The sequence below is a fragment of the Bidens hawaiensis genome, unplaced genomic scaffold (assembly GCF_021521415.1).
Source record: "Bidens hawaiensis isolate Kalapana, Puna unplaced genomic scaffold, B.hawaiensis_p1.1 tig00001412_1, whole genome shotgun sequence".
Classification (NCBI taxonomy): domain Eukaryota; kingdom Viridiplantae; phylum Streptophyta; class Magnoliopsida; order Asterales; family Asteraceae; genus Bidens; species Bidens hawaiensis.
Genome location: NW_027491079.1, coordinates 637,105 through 658,777, shown reverse-complemented (window position 1 = coordinate 658,777; position 21,673 = coordinate 637,105). Strand labels below are relative to the sequence as shown.

At 33.0% G+C, this 21,673-nt stretch overlaps 2 protein-coding genes across 2 annotated transcripts; one reads left to right on the top strand and one right to left on the bottom strand.

The window, feature by feature from the left end:
* The first annotated feature begins 112 nt into the window (after positions 1–112).
* On the top strand, positions 113–3,049 carry LOC143574266 (uncharacterized). The gene is made up of 3 exons (XM_077058928.1): positions 113–268; positions 2,601–2,723; positions 2,832–3,049. Exons 1-3 carry the CDS (start codon positions 115–117, stop codon positions 3,047–3,049), a joined length of 495 nt encoding a protein of 164 aa, XP_076915043.1. The 5' UTR covers positions 113–114.
* Positions 3,050–3,371: 322 nt separating this feature from the next.
* On the bottom strand, positions 3,372–4,539 carry LOC143574255 (uncharacterized). The gene is made up of 6 exons (XM_077058919.1): positions 4,258–4,539; positions 4,082–4,174; positions 3,951–4,013; positions 3,773–3,868; positions 3,610–3,687; positions 3,372–3,518 (listed from the first exon to the last, which is right to left on the bottom strand). The coding sequence occupies exons 2-6, from the start codon at positions 4,130–4,132 to the stop codon at positions 3,432–3,434; spliced, it is 375 nt and encodes a 124-aa protein (XP_076915034.1). The 5' UTR covers positions 4,133–4,174; positions 4,258–4,539; the 3' UTR covers positions 3,372–3,431.
* Between the last annotated feature and the right edge of the window lie 17,134 nt (positions 4,540–21,673).

Genomic DNA, 21,673 nt, shown 5'->3' with positions numbered 1-21,673 from the left:
AAAGCCACAAGTAGAAGTTAAAGGGAGAGAAAACATAAATAAAAGAAAGACAACATAACATTAAGGCGAAAGCCCTATCATCGTCATCGCCTTCTGGAAGCGTGAAGAAGAAACATGGGTGCCGGTCGTGCAGTTTCCACCTCATTAGACGGCGTTAGAGACAAGAACCTAATGCAATTGAAGAAACTTAACTCCGTTCTCTTTCCCGTTCGTTACAACGATAAGTATTACGCCGATGTTCTTGCCTCTGGCGAATTCACCAAGCTAGGTATTATTATTATTATTATTATCTGTCAAATTAATCATCTTTTTTATCAATGTTTGATTATTATTTCTGGGTTGTAATTGGTTTGTGTGTTGTGATAGATAATGGCATTAGGGTTTTGAAAGATTAAAGCTTTATATGAGGTTTTGTGAATTGAGATTTTATAGATTTATATGTTAAGTTGGTTATCTGTTCTTGATTAATCATGTGGAACATTTGTTGTTTAGGTCATGTTGATTCGGGTTGATGTAGGTACGGGTTTAATACAGTGCTTATATGTTTGAATCTGTGTTATTAGACGCCTTTGATAGTAGGTTTTCGGTTGTTTAGCATTGCTTTTCTTGACGTTGGTGGTGTCTCGCTGGCTTGTTTTTGAACTTATGTTTATGAGCCGATGGAAAATGAGGAACTATTTGTTGTCACTAGGGGTGTGCAAGAAACCGAAAAACCAAAAATCCAAACCGAGTCGAAAAAAAAAACTGATGGTTTGGTTTTGTGTTTTTTTTTTAAAAAACTGAACCGGACCGAATTCCTAATTTTTTTAGTCTTTTATTATTATTATTATTATTTTATTTTAAGTAATTTATAAGAATTTAATAAATATTTAACTCAAGTTTTTTTGGTCAAATGCATAATAGTATTAGCTAGCAATTAACAAAATTATTTATACCTAAATTCATTATTTTTTGCCAACTTTTTTTTTTGGGCCTAAAATTTTCAAGCTCAAATGGCATGAACCGAAAAAACCGAAACCGGACCGAAACCAAAAAGAAAACTGAAAAACCGAAACCGAAAAAACCTAAACCGAACGGTTTCAAAAAATCCAAAAACCGATGTTTTGGTTTTTGGTTTGGTTTTAGCCCAAAACCGCTCCAAACCGCACCATGCACACCCCTGGTTGTCACGTTTCTACATTTGTAAAGAGAAAATCAAGAAAATATTTGTTTTCTTGGGTGCGGTATACTTGTATGGCCATATCAGAAACAAAGCACTCATTTAAGCCATTACTTTTACTCGTGTATCAGATTTTTTTTTTCCTAAGATGGAATTGTTTTTGGTTTGTTTTGACAAAATCAGGGTCAAAACATTTTTCATCAAATGCGTTCTTATAAAGGTGTATCAGCACATGTTAGTACTTTTTTTTAAACTCATATCTGCTAAGTCTAAAGTCACTTTATAAATAGTGACACCGTACCCATCAAGTATGTGATGGCTTTTGTGATCTCATAATGCTACTTCCCGTTTCCAGATTTTCTTGTTTGTTTACTTTTACAGGCGTGTTTATTGTCATGGAGTTTTTTTAAACTTTTGTAAGGTCGCACGACAGTTAATTACCACTTTAAGGATTTGCATGCGATCAAACTCTTAAAAGTCGGTATTTCTCTGCAGAGGAACTTTAGATAAAATGATTTAATGATTTAACTGTAACAAGTTTTTAAAAACCGTAAAATCATTACTGAAGAGATATGATATCGGGCCTGAATGGGTCAGGATTATACAGGGTTTACCCATGATACTTGGCCTATGTGGCGAGTTGTGTGGATTCATGTTAACAAATCACAACTATCACATCTTAAGTAGTCACTATCAAAGCGGTTGCACCATTTTGGGGAATTCCGAGTTTCTACTCTCTCACAAAGATACTCGAGGTTTGCTATTGTTACTACTTTCTTGTTAATATCGTAGATGGTGTCATCTTTTATTATGAAAGGTTTGTGGAGTTTAAAGTGGTGTGACCATGTGATAGTGACCGCTTAAGAATATGATTGTTGGTGAGTTGTTGACATGAATTCCACGCAACTTGCCATGTCAGCTAAGGATTTTATGTAAACCTGACATGATATTGGCCCATTGGATCTGACAGTAACAAACCGGAACAACCCATTTTTGATTAAAAAAAAATAATAAATAAATAAAAGTTGAATTTTTCCCATTAAAAATTTATTAAATTAATGTGATTTGTGACACCATATTGCGTATAGATTTGTGTATGTATTGTTATTCGTGTATAGAATGAGAGTATTTAAGGTTTAGACAAGTAAAAGTAAATTTGCATATCTCATGGTTATATGCATGCAATTGTTCTAGTATGACCATATTGGTATAAAACACTAAAAGCATGGCTATTTCATTTATAAATGTTACTTTTGGTTCTCGTTCTTCATGTTATATGGCATATAGTTGATTTTCGTAGTCCATATTTTCAAGATTCAAAGAGCTTATGCCAAAGAAGACGGAAATCAAAAAACAAATATATTAAATCTATGGATTTTTTTAACTTTTATAAACAAATTTGCTTGAAGTTATATTTGGGTTCATTTTTCTACCTTTTCAGCATATTACAGTGATATTTGTGTTGGCTCAATTGCATGCCGACTTGAAAAGAAAGAAGGTGGGGCCGTTCGTGTATACATAATGACATTAGGTGTTTTGGCACCTTATCGTGGCCTTGGCATTGGTAAGTATCCGTAATATTTAAGTTTGACCTCAAAAGTCAAAAGGGTACCTATGGTCGTTCAAACACTTGTATATTAAGTATTAATAATGCAGTTGATATTTATGGCAGGTACAATGTTGTTAAACCATGTTCTCGATCTATGCAGCAAGCAGAACATTGGCGAGATTTACTTGCATGTGCAGACGAACAATGAGGATGCAATCCGTTTTTATAAGAAGTTCGGTTTTGAGATAACTGAAACGATCCATAATTATTACACAAACATTACACCACCAGACTGCTATGTGGTTACAAAACACATTGAGCAGCCCCAAATCAAGAAATAAATGGATTCCGCAAGTATGATCAAGAGCATGAGTTTGAAACTGAGATTTTGCCTGCCGATCGGATACTGATTCTTGTTATAAGATTTTGTGGATGTTAATTACTAACATCCAGTTTGTTTTGTTTTTGAGGCACGTTTGATCTTGATCTTGATCTTGTTTGTTGAGACTAGTATATTATTATCATCTGTAAGAATGATATTTGTTCGAAGTTATGAATTATATTTTACTTTATTGTGTGTTTGCAAGCTCAATGTCATCAAACATACATTGATACTTCTTGGCCTTAAATTGTTTATATTGTATACATGACAACATATATATACACTAATTATGTATTAACTTATACAAATAGTGACAGTTTATTTACAAAAACATTGTTTCTTCAGTATGCTAACCCGCCCGAAAAGCTAACTCCGTCATGAAGAAGTGATTCTGTAAGCCAATAACCATCCCAAAAGCCACCGACTCTCTGCAAACCCATCAACGAAATCATATAATCTTCAAAAACATATTATTATTGTAACAAAAGGAAAATTATAATATTAACAAAGCAAATGTACCTGAACCATGGTAAACTGAAATGTTTCTTCTTCCTCGGGCCGAGCTCCTCGTATCCAAACCCGTTGCTTATAACGATTCTAAATCACATCAAACAAAAGCATATGTGAGAAAGTACAAACTTATGCTAATCCAACAAATTGTTAAAAAGATTAAAAATTTAACCTCCTCGACATTTAAAGTGCTCAAGATCTTTCGCTCCTTGTGATTTAGTAAAACTCGGTATGCTGAATGATGAAAGATTCGTCTAAACCGTTCAAACTGCATGCACAACAAATAATTCAACCTGTGATTAATATTTGCATGATGATAATGAATTGCAGATTAGGAAGTAGTAACTGACCTGTCCTAAATCAAAAGACGGGCCGAAATATAGAGACCGTTCAAAAGGGTCAAATCCAGCAAACTGAAAGTCAAGATAAAAGTCAACTTAACCGTGAAAGATAAATTAGGTTAAAAAGATATAAGAAATACCCTATACATGACTTCGACCCCATAATCTGGACGCGGTTGGTCATTAACCATCAACGCATCAAGTTGGTACTGTACACATTCTTCTGCATTAAACTGCATCCGGATATCTTAAGCAACAATAATATTGTAATAAACGATAGTTGGATTTGAAAACAGTGTGTTAGTTAGAAGGTTACACTTAATCTCGGGCCAAATGGTCTCTTCCTACGCGATTCCAGCCTGCAAGCAACAATAAAAAGCAACCATGATTGTTGTTAACTAAGTGGATTCGCCTTTCTAAAAGACAGCAGAAGTTATTAAAGTGGATTCTGTTATGATATATGCATAGCATCTGTATAACTTCAACAAAGTTGTTTCAATGGTTCCACATAAACAAATGGCAAGGTTCATCAATGGTGAATCTTCACAAATTCACATAATCAACTTCCAAGTTCCAATTAGGGGTGTGAAAGAAACCGAAAAAACCGATCCGAAACCAAAACAAACAAACCGAAATAACCGAACTGAAACACAAATGGCTTTGTTTCGATTTTGCGTGTAACTATAACCGAAAAAACCAAACCAAAATAACCGAACTGAAACAAAAACCGACGGTTTGGTATTGTGTTTTCGTGAAACTTTTGGCTCGGTTTCGATTTTGCGTGTAACTATAACCTAAAAAACCAAACTGAAACAAAAACCGACCGTTTGGTTATTTTCGTGAAAAAACAAACTTTTGGCGGCAACTCTCATTGGGTGGCAGGTGCTGGGGTTTTGATTTTGCATGTAACTACAACCGAAAAAACCAAACTGAAACAAAAACCGACGGTTTGGTTTTATGTTTTCGTGAAAAAACAAACTTTTGGTTTGGTCTCAGTTTTGCATGTAATTATAACCGAAAAACCGAAACCGAACTTATATATTTTCATTTTTCATTTTAAGTAAATTTTAATAATCTAATACATAGTATAACCCAAATAATTTAGCCCGAATGTATAACAATCAATTTATTATTTAACTAACAAAATAATTTAGGCCCAAATTTATTATTTTTAGCCAAAATTCTTTTTCGGCCCAAAATTTTCAAGCTTAAATAAAAAAACAAACGGTTTTCAAAAACTAAAAAACCAAAATTTCGGTTTTTGGTTCCGTTATCGCCCGAAACCGACCCATGCACACCCCTAGTTCCAATAATCAGCATTACCGAATCCGGATACATTGCAATGATCGCATATATCCTATTCCAACCAAATTTATTCGGTAGGCCTAACTTAACTATCAAATATATACCCACTTCACAAAATTCAGATTCCTTCAATTAAAGCAAACAGAATATAACCAAAATTAAAAACCCAGAAGTTTAATCGTACCAATCGACGGATAGGAAATCAGGAACGTCAGCAGAAGCTAGGAATCGGTAATTGGAAGATTTGGTGGTGCAGTTGAAAGGCTTGCAGAAGAGTGATGATGATAACCCTAACGACATCATGCTGAGTAAATATTGAATCTGGGTTTTGTATTGTGGTGATTTTGAATATAGAAGTAATTGATCAAAGAGTTTTGATCGGTTGAATTGAATTGCAGGAAGAACAAGCAAACAAACCCTAGAATTTGGGGGAAAATAGACGACCAATTTCCGGTGTCATAATCATGCAACGTAATGAAATGTTTTAAAAACTGGACCGAACGGCTTTGTTTAACCGGTTATACTATTGGTTTAGGTTTACAAATCGAATCAACGTTATAACTATACATAAATTCACCCGGTGGTATTTGGTGTGACGCATATTGTAATTTGTAAGGTGTCTTCTGGTCAAGTGGTCGTGGGTTTCCTCTCGCTGGGAACTAACGTTGTAGATTTAGGAGTAGATTTAAAGTGTGTGTGAGTTTGTCATCTTGAAAGCGAATCAAAAGTGAGATATGTAACCCCAAAATATTATATTAGAAATGGTACAATCAGTGTTTTAAAAACCGGTTTGTAGTGGCCAGTTGAACCGGTAATACCGGGTTTCGCATACCAGACTGGTGTGTTGAGCCTGGTATTTTTGAGCGGAATATCAAACTGACGGTTTTTTCTAAAATACTGGTTTAAGCTGACAAATCGGTTTTAAGCCCAAGAAATAATGATATTTTGCGGCCTATATTTTTAAAAGTTTACTTTTAGCTTAACGATTAACATTGAAACAGGTAAACTTTTGGATTATTTTTTGAAAATCGGGTGTTTTTGTATGATTTTTTAATCATATTAACTTTTGGATTATATTTTATTTTGGAACCATATACTTTCGGGTTATTTTTTGAATTAAAATTACGTTTATTTGAAATTACAAAGTAAACAATTCACCCCGATTGAACTTCCCGATACAACCCGCTTTCAATCAATTTTTTAAAAAATTCGATACAACCACCGAATTTGTTATATCACGGTTAGTAACTAGTAAAGTTGTGATGTATGTAGTTTTCATGACGGAACAATATAGAGATGCAACAACAAAGTGCTAGGTGTCGATGACATCTATGAAGGTTGCCAGGTTGGATTGGAAACATTGTTTAAATAAATGTTTTTATATGATGAAATCAAATGCCATGGTGCATTAAAATTAAACTTATCTATCTATACTATTAAAGCAATAAGCTTTTTAGACAAATGGCATATACCTATTGATTTATCAATATAGTTTCCATACATATTAAGGCTTCTCAAATTTTCTTCGTAATTAAATAATTCAAAATAAATAATATTATTCAAAACTAAAAATTTAATTCATCTATTAATATTAATGATTATGACATTAAATAAAATAGTAACTCCTAATTTACATATGAAAAGTTGAATAGTATTTAACTCTACACATTTTGTTCATACACATTCAACACATAATGTTTGTGGGTTAGACATTTTTACATTAACGATTTTATAATCCTCTATGCCATTTGAAGTTAACAATTATTCTTCGTATCCAGTAGACTAAGGTATGCTCGGGTAACGTTTATAATTTTCATGTTTTTACAATTACATTATGAACATCCAATATATGTAGATGCAGATGTGGATATAGATATAGATTCTTTAGATATTTCTATTTAAGTTATGAATTTTTAAACATATATTATTTTCTGCAGATATTAACACTACTTTAGTTTACTTTTCTCAACGCAGTTGACAACAATTTTTGGGCTCATTATAAATACTTAGTTAATTCGCCTAAATCCAATTACATTATAATTTTTATATAGCGTGTTGCATGATGCTTCGTAAGGACGATCGAGATAATAAATTTTAGTTATCTTTTTGACAATATAATTTCTTATGATAAGTCCTTAAGTTTATATTATGTGTTTTCGGTATTTATAACAACATTTATTTGTGAAATATATATGTTTTTATAGGGTTTTTCATGTTTCTATGATTTTACATTAATTTATTTTGTGTATTTAAGTTACGTACGTAATAAATATCATGTCGCCGTCTCAAAAAATATACTACAAATTATCTTGTCATTTAAAGTTTCATGTGTTTGTTAGACGATTTCTATATTTTCACTCGTGTCGTACATGGGTCAATAGCCTAGTGTAATACCAAAAGTTAAGTCCTATGACAAAGATGTTGTAATAGGTTTGTTAGGACTTAGGACCAAATTTAGTGTCCTACCATTTACTTTGAGGATATTTCATGATTTCTTGTAAATGTTACTTGTAAATATACACACTACTTGCTTTAATCTGTTGATGCTTTACCGTTTAAAAAGTTATCTAGTTTGTTTTATTTGATTCATTTATTCAGTTTGATTTATATTATTTGCTTATAATTAAAAAATTGTTTACTTAACATTAATACGAATATATATTGTTAATTTGTTATGAAAAAGTTTAACCTAAATAGTTATTATATTGATAAGCATATACACATTGTCATTTGTAAAAGATATGATACAAAATATAATACATTTTATAAGGTTTAAACGTAAAACTTTCAATTAGCTTCGTGTTCCCGAGTTTCGTTTAAGGGAAGAAAAGAAGGAGAAAAGAAAAAGAACGAAAGGAAATAGAAGAGTTGTGCTTCGTAGTTTTCTTTTTCTTATTGAAAGAAAGGAAGGAAAGAGAATTAGATGTGTTTCATAGTTTCATTTATGGGAATTAAAGAAAAGAAAAAGGGATAAAGAAAGAAGAAAATAAGATGAATGTTATAAAATCATATATACATTATGTGTATATGGTAGTTTATTGTAGTTATATTCTTATATATATAGTCTTATGTATTGAACATTGTAGAATACTTCTTCATTCAATAATATACAAAATCTCTCTGGATTTCCTGGTTTATAATACGTTATCAGCACGATTTGACCTCTACACGAATTCATCCGATTGTTCATCGTATCCGGGTACACATAATCGTCTTCATAGTTTGTTGCATATATTTTCACGTTATTAGTTTTTACAATAATATATACATATATATATTTCCATGCAACAAGAATTTGAATAAATGTAAATAAAATCAAATCCGAAGTTTAAAAAGTATGACTATATATCAAAATCATAAATTTCCATCACTGTTCGTTGAAAAGAATCTAAATCAACAAAAAATATATATAATTATTTCAAAAAAAATCAAAGAGAATCTCGCAATCACAAAATATGAAACTTATATGAAACTCCTGTTTCATGTTTGGAAGTTTTTGTCAGATTCAAAAATTAAAAAAAAAAAAAAAAATACTTAATCGTAATCAAGTGATAAATCAAAATCAAACACTTCATCAACAATCATAAATCCGGAAATTGCAAAACTTCAATATTATTAGTGTGAAAAGGCATAAGTAAAAAAAAAAAAAAAAAAAAAAAAAAACAGATTCCGTGAATTGTATGTGCACCCAACACCATCAGCACCATCCGGCGGCCCTAGATTCCGGCGGTTATACCGCCCAATCCGGCGACGGCGCAGACGGTTTTGATTGACTCGGCGACTTCAGCGACGGCGGTTGGTTAGGTTCCGGCGGTGTGGTGTGGTGACGGTGGATACTTAGAAGATTAAAATAAACCGAGATTGCTCCGGTGGATACTTAGAAGACTAATGGCGGTGACGGAGGTTCCGTATCAACTGATGGGAATCAACAAAATTGTTAAGAAACTTCATCTATTAAGCCGACGATGGAAGATACCGGATTGAATGCAAAGTTTGTTTGAAATTTCCATGCTTCTCGCGGCCATTTATTTTTGTAATTAAAGTCCATTGACACATATAATCATATTGTATCTTTCCGTCCAATCTTCCAAAAATTAAAAGTTTTAATATGAAAAATTTTCAAACTTATCCTTATTTTAAGTTTGGAAATATTATTTCGTTTAAACAAAGCAATTTAGAACTCTCCCAATGTTTTCTTTAAGATATGGATTAAATTTTAAAAATGATGTGCTAAATTATCTATTGTGTTAAATAATCAAAAGTGCTTCCTAGCACTCATAATAATCTAAAAGCATATATTTATCAAGATATATTTTATGATTAATTACAAATTAATTTTTTGTATACGCAAAAACTATAAGAAGTTTATAGTATAGAACCTGAAGTTATAAATAAAAAGAATCTGAAGTTCTCCTATAATAAACACATACTCATTGTATCACCTTTTTCCTTTGTAGATAAAATGTCGAACTTGTCAAAACTTGAGTTCGCCGCCCTACTTTGTAATAAGTTTTAATTCGTATTCTTTATTTTTATTTCCTGAAGAAATATGTATGCTAGCTCCAAAAGAGCTATGATTGGTGATGAATGTCTGATAGATAGCGGTAATACTAACAAACACTATTCTCAAACAATACAATTATACATAATGAGTACAATATGAAGTTTTCTCAAATGTATACAAATACATACTAATTATCAATTATAATGAATTGTCATTACTGAATACTCATATCTTAAACGAAGGCATGCCATTACACTAATCTAATAGTATCCAACTACTGATCACAAATACTCCTTACTATAACTAATCTCCAGAAGAGAATCAAATATATTTCACATAAAGATATATGGTTGGGCGATTTATATATACCGCCGCCATAATGTACCCCAATGGAATCACAAACATACCTGAATAATTGTATTGGTTTTAACTAATAGTCGGCTAGAGAACTATTAATAGAATCTTAATATGCTAATTTTTTGATAATATTCCCAGTCTTAAAGTGAGATACATTTTTAGAAAGACTGGTAACACAAAAAATAACATGAAATGCATTTTTTATGTTGACCAAAACGAAAATGAATACTTCATCTGTGATTAATTATGTTTTGAGGTATTAAAATTCAAAAACTAATAGACGAATTACCTGTAACAATAATACTTCACATCAAATTTGCGAATGACATACACAAACTTTACAGATAAGTTAATTGTGTAACAACCTTATAGTATTGAACCTGTAGTTCAACTTTAAAAGAACATGAAGTTCTACACCGTATGTATAGACCGGCAGTTCTAACTATAAAGGACTTGAAGTTCTTCTACAGTATATAGTTTATACATATTTTATTTTGCATGTCACCGCACTAATAAAATAACGACCAACTGCTGATAGCAACTACTCCCCATCATAGCTAAATCTTCTAAAGAGAATCATTTACATATGATAGTATTTCCAGTCTTAGGGGGAGATAAGAATGAAAAGCCTCGTAATATATGAAATAATATGAAATGCATCACAATATCAATTTTATCAATTTTAGATCCCAGAAGAGATCAATATAAATCTGAAGTCAAATATGTCATACATTTATAAAGAGTAACTAGATGCATTCATAAAACACATATAGAGTGACAATGTCACATATACCAGTATCAAATTCATTTGCTCGAATTAAAGTAATCAAAATAAGATTACCATACAAAAATTGCGTGGAAGACAAATTGGTTCCAAAGATAAAACCCACGAAAATTGAATGAGCAAAGTAATGCAATTGGTGTAACCCTAGAAGAGGTTACTTGTAAAACCATATAAGAGGTTATTAATATAATACCATGTTGGGTAAATGTCCCAAAAGAGACTAATATATTTCTAGAAGGAAATAATAAAACCTTGGAAGAGGTAAATGTCCTAGAAGAGACTAATATAATCTATAAAGTTCCAGAAGAAACACCGGTATCAAATCGATATGAGATCTCTACAAATTATGTACAAAGGTACAATATGGAACCTACATGTAACGCGCGCTAATGAAATACTTGCTTATGCTATAGCTACAGAAGTAATCGATGAGAAAGATTACGAATCTAAAACTCTATAAGAGTATATACACAGAGATGACTGCAAAATGGCAAAAGGCCCTTACGGCTAAACAACAATTGTATGACAAGCAAAACGTTTTCGAACCTGTAGTTCGAACATCCATAGAAGTCAAACCAGTAGGTTATAAATGGGTGTCTTTATATATAATAGAAACGAAAAGTATGAGATTTGCGATGAATGGCACGACTTATAACACAATGGTTGTTTTCCCAAATCCCAGTAGTTGATTATGAGGAAACGTATTCCCCTGTAGTGGATGCGATAACCATTAGATGTTTTAATCAGCCTAGTAATTTCAGAAGGACTTCAGATAAAAGTTATGTATGTTATCACTGTATATTTATACGTGACAATTGAACATTACATATACATGAATATCCCTGTATGGATAAAAATGCCCGAAGCATTAAAAACAATACCCCGAGATATGAATCTAAGATTTTTATATGGTCTCAATAAAACTAGTCGTATGTGGTACAAGCGACTCTATAGACATCTTAATAAAAGGTATGAGTTTGGTCAAATCAGTCATATGCATTTATCATAATTTCATTCTTAAAAGTTCATATAATCGCAGTTTACAGTGATGATGTCTTACATCATTGAGAGACTCTATCGAACTATTTAAGAGAAAATTTTGATATTCAATAACTGACGCAACTAAATTAATCCTCGACCAGCAGTTCGAGTATATGTATAATTGCATATTTATTAGTTAGTCAAATTACATCCAGAAGATGTTAGCATATTTTATACGAGCAAAGTTGATTCACTAAGCTTACTCATGATTGGTTGATCGTTATATATATACATATGGATCCTAAAAGAGGGCTAATGCGTACTTGGTCCAGAAGTACCATGGTTAAACGTGATCAATGCCCTAATGTATCTTATAAATATCACGATATTAGCATTGCTTTCTCAATATATGTGCTAGTGAAACATAGTTTTAGTTTAACATGTTGGACTCTTTTTCCCTTCACTAAGTTTTTCTTATTTGGTTTTCTTAGTAAGGTTTTTAACGAGGCAACATAACTGATACAATAGCGTCAATTTATCTTATAGGTCCCGAAGTACCGATTTAACATCATCCTGAAGCATGTTGTTTGTTATGTACAATACGCGATGCATGATTTTTTTCCCCTTAGCTATGGTTTTGTCCAACTGGGTTTTCTTAGCAAGGTTTTTAGCGAGACAGCATCATTAAACGTATTAAATGATAAGACTTGAGACATGGATTTGTTCCATAAAGAAAATACAGAGTCCCATGTTATGTTTATGCAGGATATCCATCAGACTTGCACTGAGCTCAGCTATAATTCTTATACGTTTTCACTTATAAAGGTCAATGATCCAACACTTACAAGAGGCAACATAACTAATCTAGCAGTATTAGTTAATATCGGTCCAGAAGAACCGAGCCAACATTATCCAGTAGTGTAATGTTGATAGTGTATAATATAAATGTATGAGGGGGAGAGTGTTATAAACACATACATTTATGACCCAACCCAATGTTTTATGGGCTGATGTAATCAGTCCATGTGTCTTTATAAAAAGATCATACTCGAAGTTTACCATAATAGCAGTTTATGTTGATGATATCAACATAATAGGATCTCCTAAAAAGATAGAGAAAGCTGCCCAATTATTAAAGAAAAAATTTGAAATGAAAGATCTTGGTTTGACAAAATTATGCCTCGGCCTGCAGTTCGAGCATCTGTGCAATGGCACATTCGTCTACCAGTCAAACTACATTCAAAAGATGTTAGTTCGTTTCAGTATGACTAAAGGCCATCCGTTTAGCATACCTATGGTTCATCGACCGCTGGACCCACATAAAGATCCATACCTCCCTCAGGAAGAGGGAGAAGAAGTACTTGGTCCAGAAGTACCATACTTAAGCGCAATCGGTGCCCTTATGTATCTTGCAAATAACAGGCGACCTGATATTGCATTCGCGGTACATGTACTAGCAACATACAGCTTGAATCCAACACGTAGACATTGGACTGGAATAAAGCATATATTTCGATATCTTTGCGGGACACAAGATTTAGGTCTTTTTTATCAAAAGAATGACAAGTGCTAGCTTGTTGGGGTATGCTGATGCTGGTTATCTATCAGATCCACATAAAGCAAGATCTCAAACAGGTTACGTATTTACTTATGGTGGCACCGCAATTTCATGGAAATCAACTAAGCACTTACAGCAACATCTTCAAATCATGCGGAACTGATTGCACTATATGATGCCAGTCGAGAATGTGTATGGTTAAGGTTAATGATTAATCACATACAAGAAGCATGCGGATTAGAACAAATCAAGAAAGAGCCGAAAATTATCTATGAAGACAATGCTGCTTGTATAGCTCAAATCAAAGAAGGCTACAACAAAGGTGACAGAACAAAGTACATCTCACCCAAGTTCTTCTCAACATATGACCAGCAGAAGGAGGGGGAAACTGAAGGTCGTCAGATCAAGTCAAGTGAAAATTTAGCTGACTTATTCAAAAAATCTTTACCTAGAAGCATTTTCGAGAAGTTATCACAAATGATCGGACTTCGAAGATTGAAAGACGTTAGTTAAATTGAGGGGGAGCACTATACACGCTGCACTCTTTTCCTTGACTAAGTTTTGTCCCATTGGGTTTTCTTAGTAAGGTTTTTAACGAGGCAGCATATTTAACTGATTCAGAAGTGTCAGTTTATTCATAGGTCCTGAAGTACATATTTAACATCATCTTGGAACATGTTGTTAATAGTGTATAATGAACGGTAATGTATATATGAGGGGGAGTGTTATAAAATCATATATATATTATGTGTATATGGTAGTTTATGGTAGTTATATTCTTATATATATATAGTCTTATGTATTGAACATTGTAGACTTCTTCTTCATTCAATAATATACAAAGTCTCTATGAATTCTCTGGTTTATAATAATGAAAAATTTTCCTTCTAAATTATAAGAATTAAAAGAAAAGAAAGGAATGGAAGAAAGGAGGGGAAAGAAGACGAGAGAAAGGAAATGAAAGACTTTTCTTTCATTTTTTTTCTTTTTCGCGTTAAGTGGGAAAAAAAGTTATATGCATTATTAGAAGTACCCTCTTTTACAAAATATTTTTAGTTTAAATTTCTAATCTTTTGCACCAGTTGATTAACTTTTTAACTTTAGTATAAAATTTCAACATTTAATTAAAATGGACTATTTATCCTCCTATCATCTTCCTACTTACGAATCTCAACCATCGTAACATTTAAAAAACTGTTTATTTTTCACACATAATGATTATTATATGTACGTAGTATAATGAGTATGGAAAAAAGTATATAACCTCTCTCCTTCTATCCTATCCTCCATTTGACAATGAAGGCTTATGTCTCTTTCCCTCTTCTCCTTCTCCGTTGGTGATAAACCAACCATTTCTAAATCATGTTAACATAAAGTGTAAATTTGGTGAAAGGAATTCGAAGTAAATTGATGGTGTGTAAAGTTCCCACGTTTAGAGAGCAATGTATGAAAGCTTTGTACCCAACTATTAGGTAAACACTTAAAGAATGACTGAGTTTTCATTATATGATATTCACAAAAGATGAAAGTGAATACCTAATATCTTGGAATGAGAAGGCTATGGCTAGAAAAAGTAGGATAACCAAAAAGGATTCAAAGAAGCTAAGTACATATTCACACAATCACCACCTTTTAGTTTATTTTTCATAACCAAACTACTTTTTTAACCAAATAAATTCATTTATAAAAATTTTAATTACCACATTGTAAACACAAATACATTGTTAGCAAATAAAACTATAGAAAAAAACTAAATAAATAGTTTTAAATAAAAGCATTGCACATACGTGCTAATATTACTAAATTAAAAATGTTGTAAACTCAACATTAAAGATAACGCATATGTCATTAAAGTATATGATGTACAATCCGACCATGGGCTGAAGGACGGATAAACCTTCATCGGACAAACAATTCATCGGTGCCTTTATGGAGGGGAGTACATCTCAACCATCGATTGGAGGTTCGACACATAGGTACCGTCTAACGTCTTAAAAGATACTTTATAGTATGCTTAGTGACATAATGATAAATATATATATGTTTTTCTTGTATTTTTATATAGTATTTTATTAGTTTTTATTTAATTTTGTTGAGAATTTGTATACTACTAACCTTTTAATGTTTGGTAGGTTTCGGTCGTTAAAAATGGTTAAAAAGAAGAAGAAATAAGAAGGAAACAAGCTTTAACCAATAACCCGTTGAACCAGAATGAAAACCAATCCAACCGGAAACGAACCGGGCCCAAATTATCTCCCCACGCTACGCGACCAAATAAGAGAAGCTTGGTAGCGCGGCGCGACCAATTCATTTATCTCCCCACGTCGGGTAACCAGGAGAGGTGTTTCTCGTAGCGCAGCGCGATGAGGCCTAATTTCTAGAATATTCCGGTTTTGGGCCTTCATCACTATATAAACGTCATTAACCTAAACCTGAAGAAGATGAGACGTGAGACGGCCATCGTGGACAAAAATTGAGCTCAAGATCGGAGGTTTTTGACGCATTGGAAGGCTCGGAATCATACGGTGAAGCGCCTATCATCCAAGACAGAAGACTACGGGTTTTATCGCCTTTAATATTTCGTTCTTTATTATTTTCACCATGAATTCCAATGTTCTTGTTTTATTTAATTTTAAGATGCTTGGCTAAAACTTTTAAGACTGCCTAGGTTTTTAATGAACCATTGTGATGTTTGAATTTATTCGGATTGTTGCTTTTCGTTATGGTTTTATGAATCAGTAAAAGTTTGATTTCGTTTATTCGATGCATATGTGTGCTTGGTTTTATTTGATGAATTATATTGTTTCACCAAGTCTTTGGATATTGTTTGTCAGATAATAGGATTTTGTTAGGTTATTTACTGTGTATTCTTGACTACTTTGTGATTGATTTTATAATAAGACCATAGAAAAATATCATTAATCAAATAAATAAAAGTGCGCTGCTAACCTAAAAAGTTGTAAGGTGATAGGTTAATTGATAGGTCTAGGTTGATTAAGATTGTTTGATTTAGTTTTTCGTAAGGAGTCCGTCTAGGTTTGATTTTTCAGCTTTGTCTATTAATGTCGAATAAATTTATTAAACTGCCTTTGATTTCCACGTTGTAAGGTAGGATTTCGTATAAATGTACTCGTTCATAATTAATTAGATAACCGTAAGGAAGTTTAATATTAAAACCGGTGTTCTTAAGAATTTACTCGAAATCCATAGGTGTCTTCTTGAGAAGGGATGGGGGTCTTGTTCGGGTTTTCTTTTAAATAACTATTTTATGATCCTGGTTCCATAACAAATCATTTTTCGATTATTTGATAACTGAACATTGGGGATTCTAGCCTAGGTGGTTTTTCATCGCCATCTGATTGCAAATCTACTTAATTGTCTTTTGTTTATTTTACTTTGTTTTTCTTAATTAGTTTAAAACTAGTGGGTGTACCCGCGCTTCGCGGCGAGGGCAAGTAAATGCGAGCTATTGCTTTTGTTTGTTAGCAGTAAATGATACATATTGTAGTTGAATATAAGTAATGTTAGTCATAACAATTGCATACAAGGTTTTACATAAAGGATATCTACATACTTATTATCTAAAATATGCCTAAAGTCATTGCAGCCTATTGATGTAAAATTGATGAACAAAAATCCTAAATTCACTGCAGCCCATTGATGCAGAATTGATGAACCAAATGCGTAAATCCATTGCAGCCCTGATATCACTTACATGATGAGGAAAAAAATAGACTGGAAATTTCATAAGCGTAAAGTAAGTAAATCAAGTGGTACAGAAAATTGGATCACAGGTGAATTGCTTTGCTTACTTTACCCTTATGTCGGTTTTAATGTTTGTTAATTCATTAAAGTTCATTAGCGTAAAGTTCGTTCAGGTCCCATAGAAAATTTCAAGTCCCCTAGAGTGCTTGGAAGATTCACTTAAGCAAATCAAGCACCATATTATAAGCGTAATCAATCATTTATAACAACTAAAAATAGCAAATCAAACAGCAGAGAAACCGATCATTACCTGAGATGAACGTCCTTAACCTGTTAAAATCTTTATAAGTCTTCCATTTTGGGCTTTTTGATTAACCAATTTTTCATCATCACCCATCCCTACAACTAATGTGTTGAGAACAAAATTATGCATTAAAAAATAAACTTCAAGAATACATAATAAAGCAAAAGAATTAGAGAGAGTAACAACTTGAAATGCAATAATCTTGATAAATTAATAGATATTAGAATACGATTTAAGGCTCAGATACGTTTGACAATCATGAAAGCACGGCTGCAAGATAGGTTGCAAATGGATTACCCAAGTAACATGTATTCATCACAACCTTAAGTTCCATTGCCTTGGTTTCGTAGATCAAAACCAGTAATAATCGGCGGCAATCGGCATTAGAAACTGTTGATTTAGCAACAATCACTTGCCCACACTGGAGCACTGCACCACCATTTGATCATCTCCTAGGGTTCGTAGATCGAATCCGGCAACAACCGGTGGCGACGGAGTGGCAATCGGCATCATAAACCCTAGATTTAATAGTCATTACCTTCCAACACCAGAGCACTGCCACCACCGCACAATCGCTGCCAACGATTCATTAATTATGCCCGGTAACAATCGGCGATGACAACGGCAATCGGTGGAAAACCAAGAGGCAGAAATCAAAGATTATGGGTGAGAAAACCAGAAGAGAAAGAAAAGTTGTTGAAAAGGTGGAGTAAAGAAGCACCACCCATAAACATATGGCGTGCTGACTGCTGCACACAAGACTTGTACAAGATGCTTTAAGGACTTGTACAAGATGCACCGCCCAAACAACCAATAGAAAGCTACCAACACCAATGCTTTAAGAACTTGTACAAGATGCTTCAGAAATTGTTGGGGTAGCACAGTAGCAATATGTGAGTGCCACCGACACTCACAATTAATATATATATATATATATATATATATATATATATATATATATAATTAGTTTTCATTAACCCCCCTTTTAAATAATAATAATTAAATAGTCGTGTCAGTCAGTCGAGTTTAATTAGTTAATTTACGTAATTTAAAGAGTCTTCTGTGTTTGATATCCAGACTTACTTAGCAATATACTAGAGTCGACTGGTACACTTGCCGGTTAGTAGTTTAGTCGAGTTTTAGAGAGTCTAGAGTATTACTTAGTGTCTATATTAGCGTAATTTAGTTAATAATTATTAGACTACTTTTAGTACATCATTTAGCATGTTAGGATTTATATTAGGATAGAGTGGTTACGTCACTCCTATACATAATATTTGTCACCAACAAACCACTGCCACCGCTACAGGGGCTAAAATCGTCAAAAAACAAACTTTGGTCAGATACCCCCCTCTCGAACCGCACGTATGAAACACCTCTGCTCCCTCGCGCCATGCAGGGGACCCACCAAATACAACCAAAACCCGGTTTTAACTCGTTTATTCGTTTCTAATGCGAAATCTTGCCTAAAACAACCTAAATTACGAAAATTGAGCCCCAAGTCAAGTCCTATAATATTATTGCATGTCCAAATTCGTTATTTGGTTAATATAACCAAGATACTTAAGCTAAATGACTTAATTTTGTCATTAAATTAATTATTCAGTTTTCCTAGACAAGCTCTTACCTAATAAACGAATCTAGGATATTGTATTTAATAAAAATATATCACTAAACCCTAAAAAATACTGCATTCCAGTTGTCCCTCTGTATTTCACGAATTCCCTCTCCACCATTGTTGAATTCTTCAAGTTTATCCAAGCTATTCGCTCTGTTGGCTGTCAAGTTTCAAGACCCTTTGACCTCGAATTTCTCCTACTTCTAATCATTCTTTGGGTAAGTTGTTTTCTGTGTTCTTCTGTGTTTTCATCTACTTAATACACATATGACTCATAGCTTTTTTCAAAATAGCTTATAAACAAGGTATTGGTTTGGATTGATTTGTAAATGAGTTAAGCTCGAGCCAAGGTAACAATGTTCGTTGGCTTGCTTGTTTAAGTTAAGCTAAATTATTAATATTTATAATGTATAACTCAATTTCATTAATAAATAAGCACATATAGTTTGAGCTATGGTCCATGATCCCACTAGATACCATCAAAATATTTAATTAGATAATAAAACATGTCGAGTGTGACGATGCAACGATGCAAATTCGATCAGTAGCAGTTAGGTTCGTAAAGGTAACAACATTAACCCCAAGAAATTAAACATGCATAACATATAGTATGAATAGGGGCGTTCTTTAGGTTTCGGGTTTTTCGGGTCGGGTTCTTCTGGTTTCAAAGTTTTAAATCGAGACCCGAAACCAACCCAAATCTTTCACAGTTTCTTTGGGTTCGAGTAATTTTGGTTCGAGTCTTTTCAGGTTAGGTTAATCTGGTTTCAAGTATCTTAGAAAAGAAAAACTACATTGCTAAATTTAAATGCAAAATATTTTTCTTTACTCGTAATGTAAATAAACCAATAGCAAAACAAAATAAACCAATAAAACATCCTAAAAAGAGTAAAAATTTAACAAAGTTCAACCATAATAAAAAAGACCGACATAATCGTCTTCAATATGCCGTGATTAGAGAGTTGAATTATAGTTGCTTTTAGTCATAATTTGAAACATTAAGAAATAATAAACAATCGATTCATAATATTTGGAATGAGAATAGTCGATTTGGACTAAATTATGATAACGTCAGCACCTAATGCTTAGCCTATAATACATATATATATATATATATATATGGTTTTTCAAAGAAAAAGTTTATTCGGGTTGACTCGAAACCCAGAATTCGGACTGAAGAACCAACCTGATATAATGCTAAATATATATAAATCCCTTGTATATTTTAATTAATATTTTATTAGTTTTTATTTGGTTTTTATTAGAATTTGTATATTACTAAAATATTTGAATAATATAGGTTCTGGAGGTTTATCCTGGTTAAAAAGAGCGAAAAATGAGCTAAAACAGTGAACCGAAGCATCAGAATTGAACCGAACCGCATCAGAATTGAACCGGACCGCATCAGGAAACGAACCGGACCGGTCAGTCATCCCTAGCCCGCGGCGCCGCGCGACCGAAGGGCACAACGCCGCCGCACGGCGCTCTGGGCACCCAGTTTCTCGAATTTTCTTCCTTTTTTTTCAGTTTTGGTCCCAGAAACCTATATAAACAGCCCTAAACTTAATCCTTAGCATACCCTGCGAACCAGAGCCGAATTTGGAGTTTCTTGGAGCTTAGGATTGCAATATTTGGCAGGTTTGAAGGCAAGGAATCAGCCGGTGAAGTGCCAATCGATCAAGAACGAAAACTACAGGTTTTATCACCTATTTTCTTCTATTTACATTATTTTTCACCATGATTTCGTTTATCATTGGTTTGTTTTATTTTACCATGCTTGGCTAAACATTATAGACTGCCTAGGCTTATGATGAACCTTCGTTGATGTTTGATTTTGACTTGGGATTTATTTATCGTTATGGTTTATGAACTAGTAAAAGGTTTGATTATATTAAATTGATGCATATGTGTACTTAGGATTGTTTGTTGAGTTTTATTATTCCGTAGTTGCTTTGATTATTGTTTGTCATTATGATAGGTTGCTATTAGGTCATCTACTTTGTGTTTTTGACTATTTTATGATTGATTTCGAATAAGATCTTAGAAATAATGTTATTTAATCAAATAAACCTAAGTGTGCTACTAACCTAAATAGTTGTAAGGTGCTACGTTATTGATAGGTCTTTGTTGATCAGGATTGCTAGATTTAGTTCTTCGTAAGGAGTCCGTCTAGGTTTGATTGATTAACTTTGTCTATCGAGTCGATTGAATATATTAGACTGCCTTTGATTTCCGAGCTGTAAGGTAGGATTTCGTATAAAGGAACTAGTTTGTAATTAATTAGGTGACCGTAAGGAAACTTGATTTTTAATACTAGTGTGCGTTAAAACTTATTAGAAACCCATAGGTGTCTCTTGAGAACGGCCAGGGGTCCTATTCGGGTTTTCTCTTAAGCGTCTATTTTATGATACCAGTTCTATAACTAAATATTCTCCCAGTTAATTGATAGCTGAAACTTAGGGGATTATAGCCTAGGTGGTTGTTCATCATCATCTGAATTAAGTCCAAGTTCTAAGTTTAGTCGTCTTTAGTTTTCTTAATTAGTTTATTAGTAAAACCCCTCTTAAACAAATAATAAATAAATAGTCGTGTCTGTAGTTGAGTCTAATTTAGCTA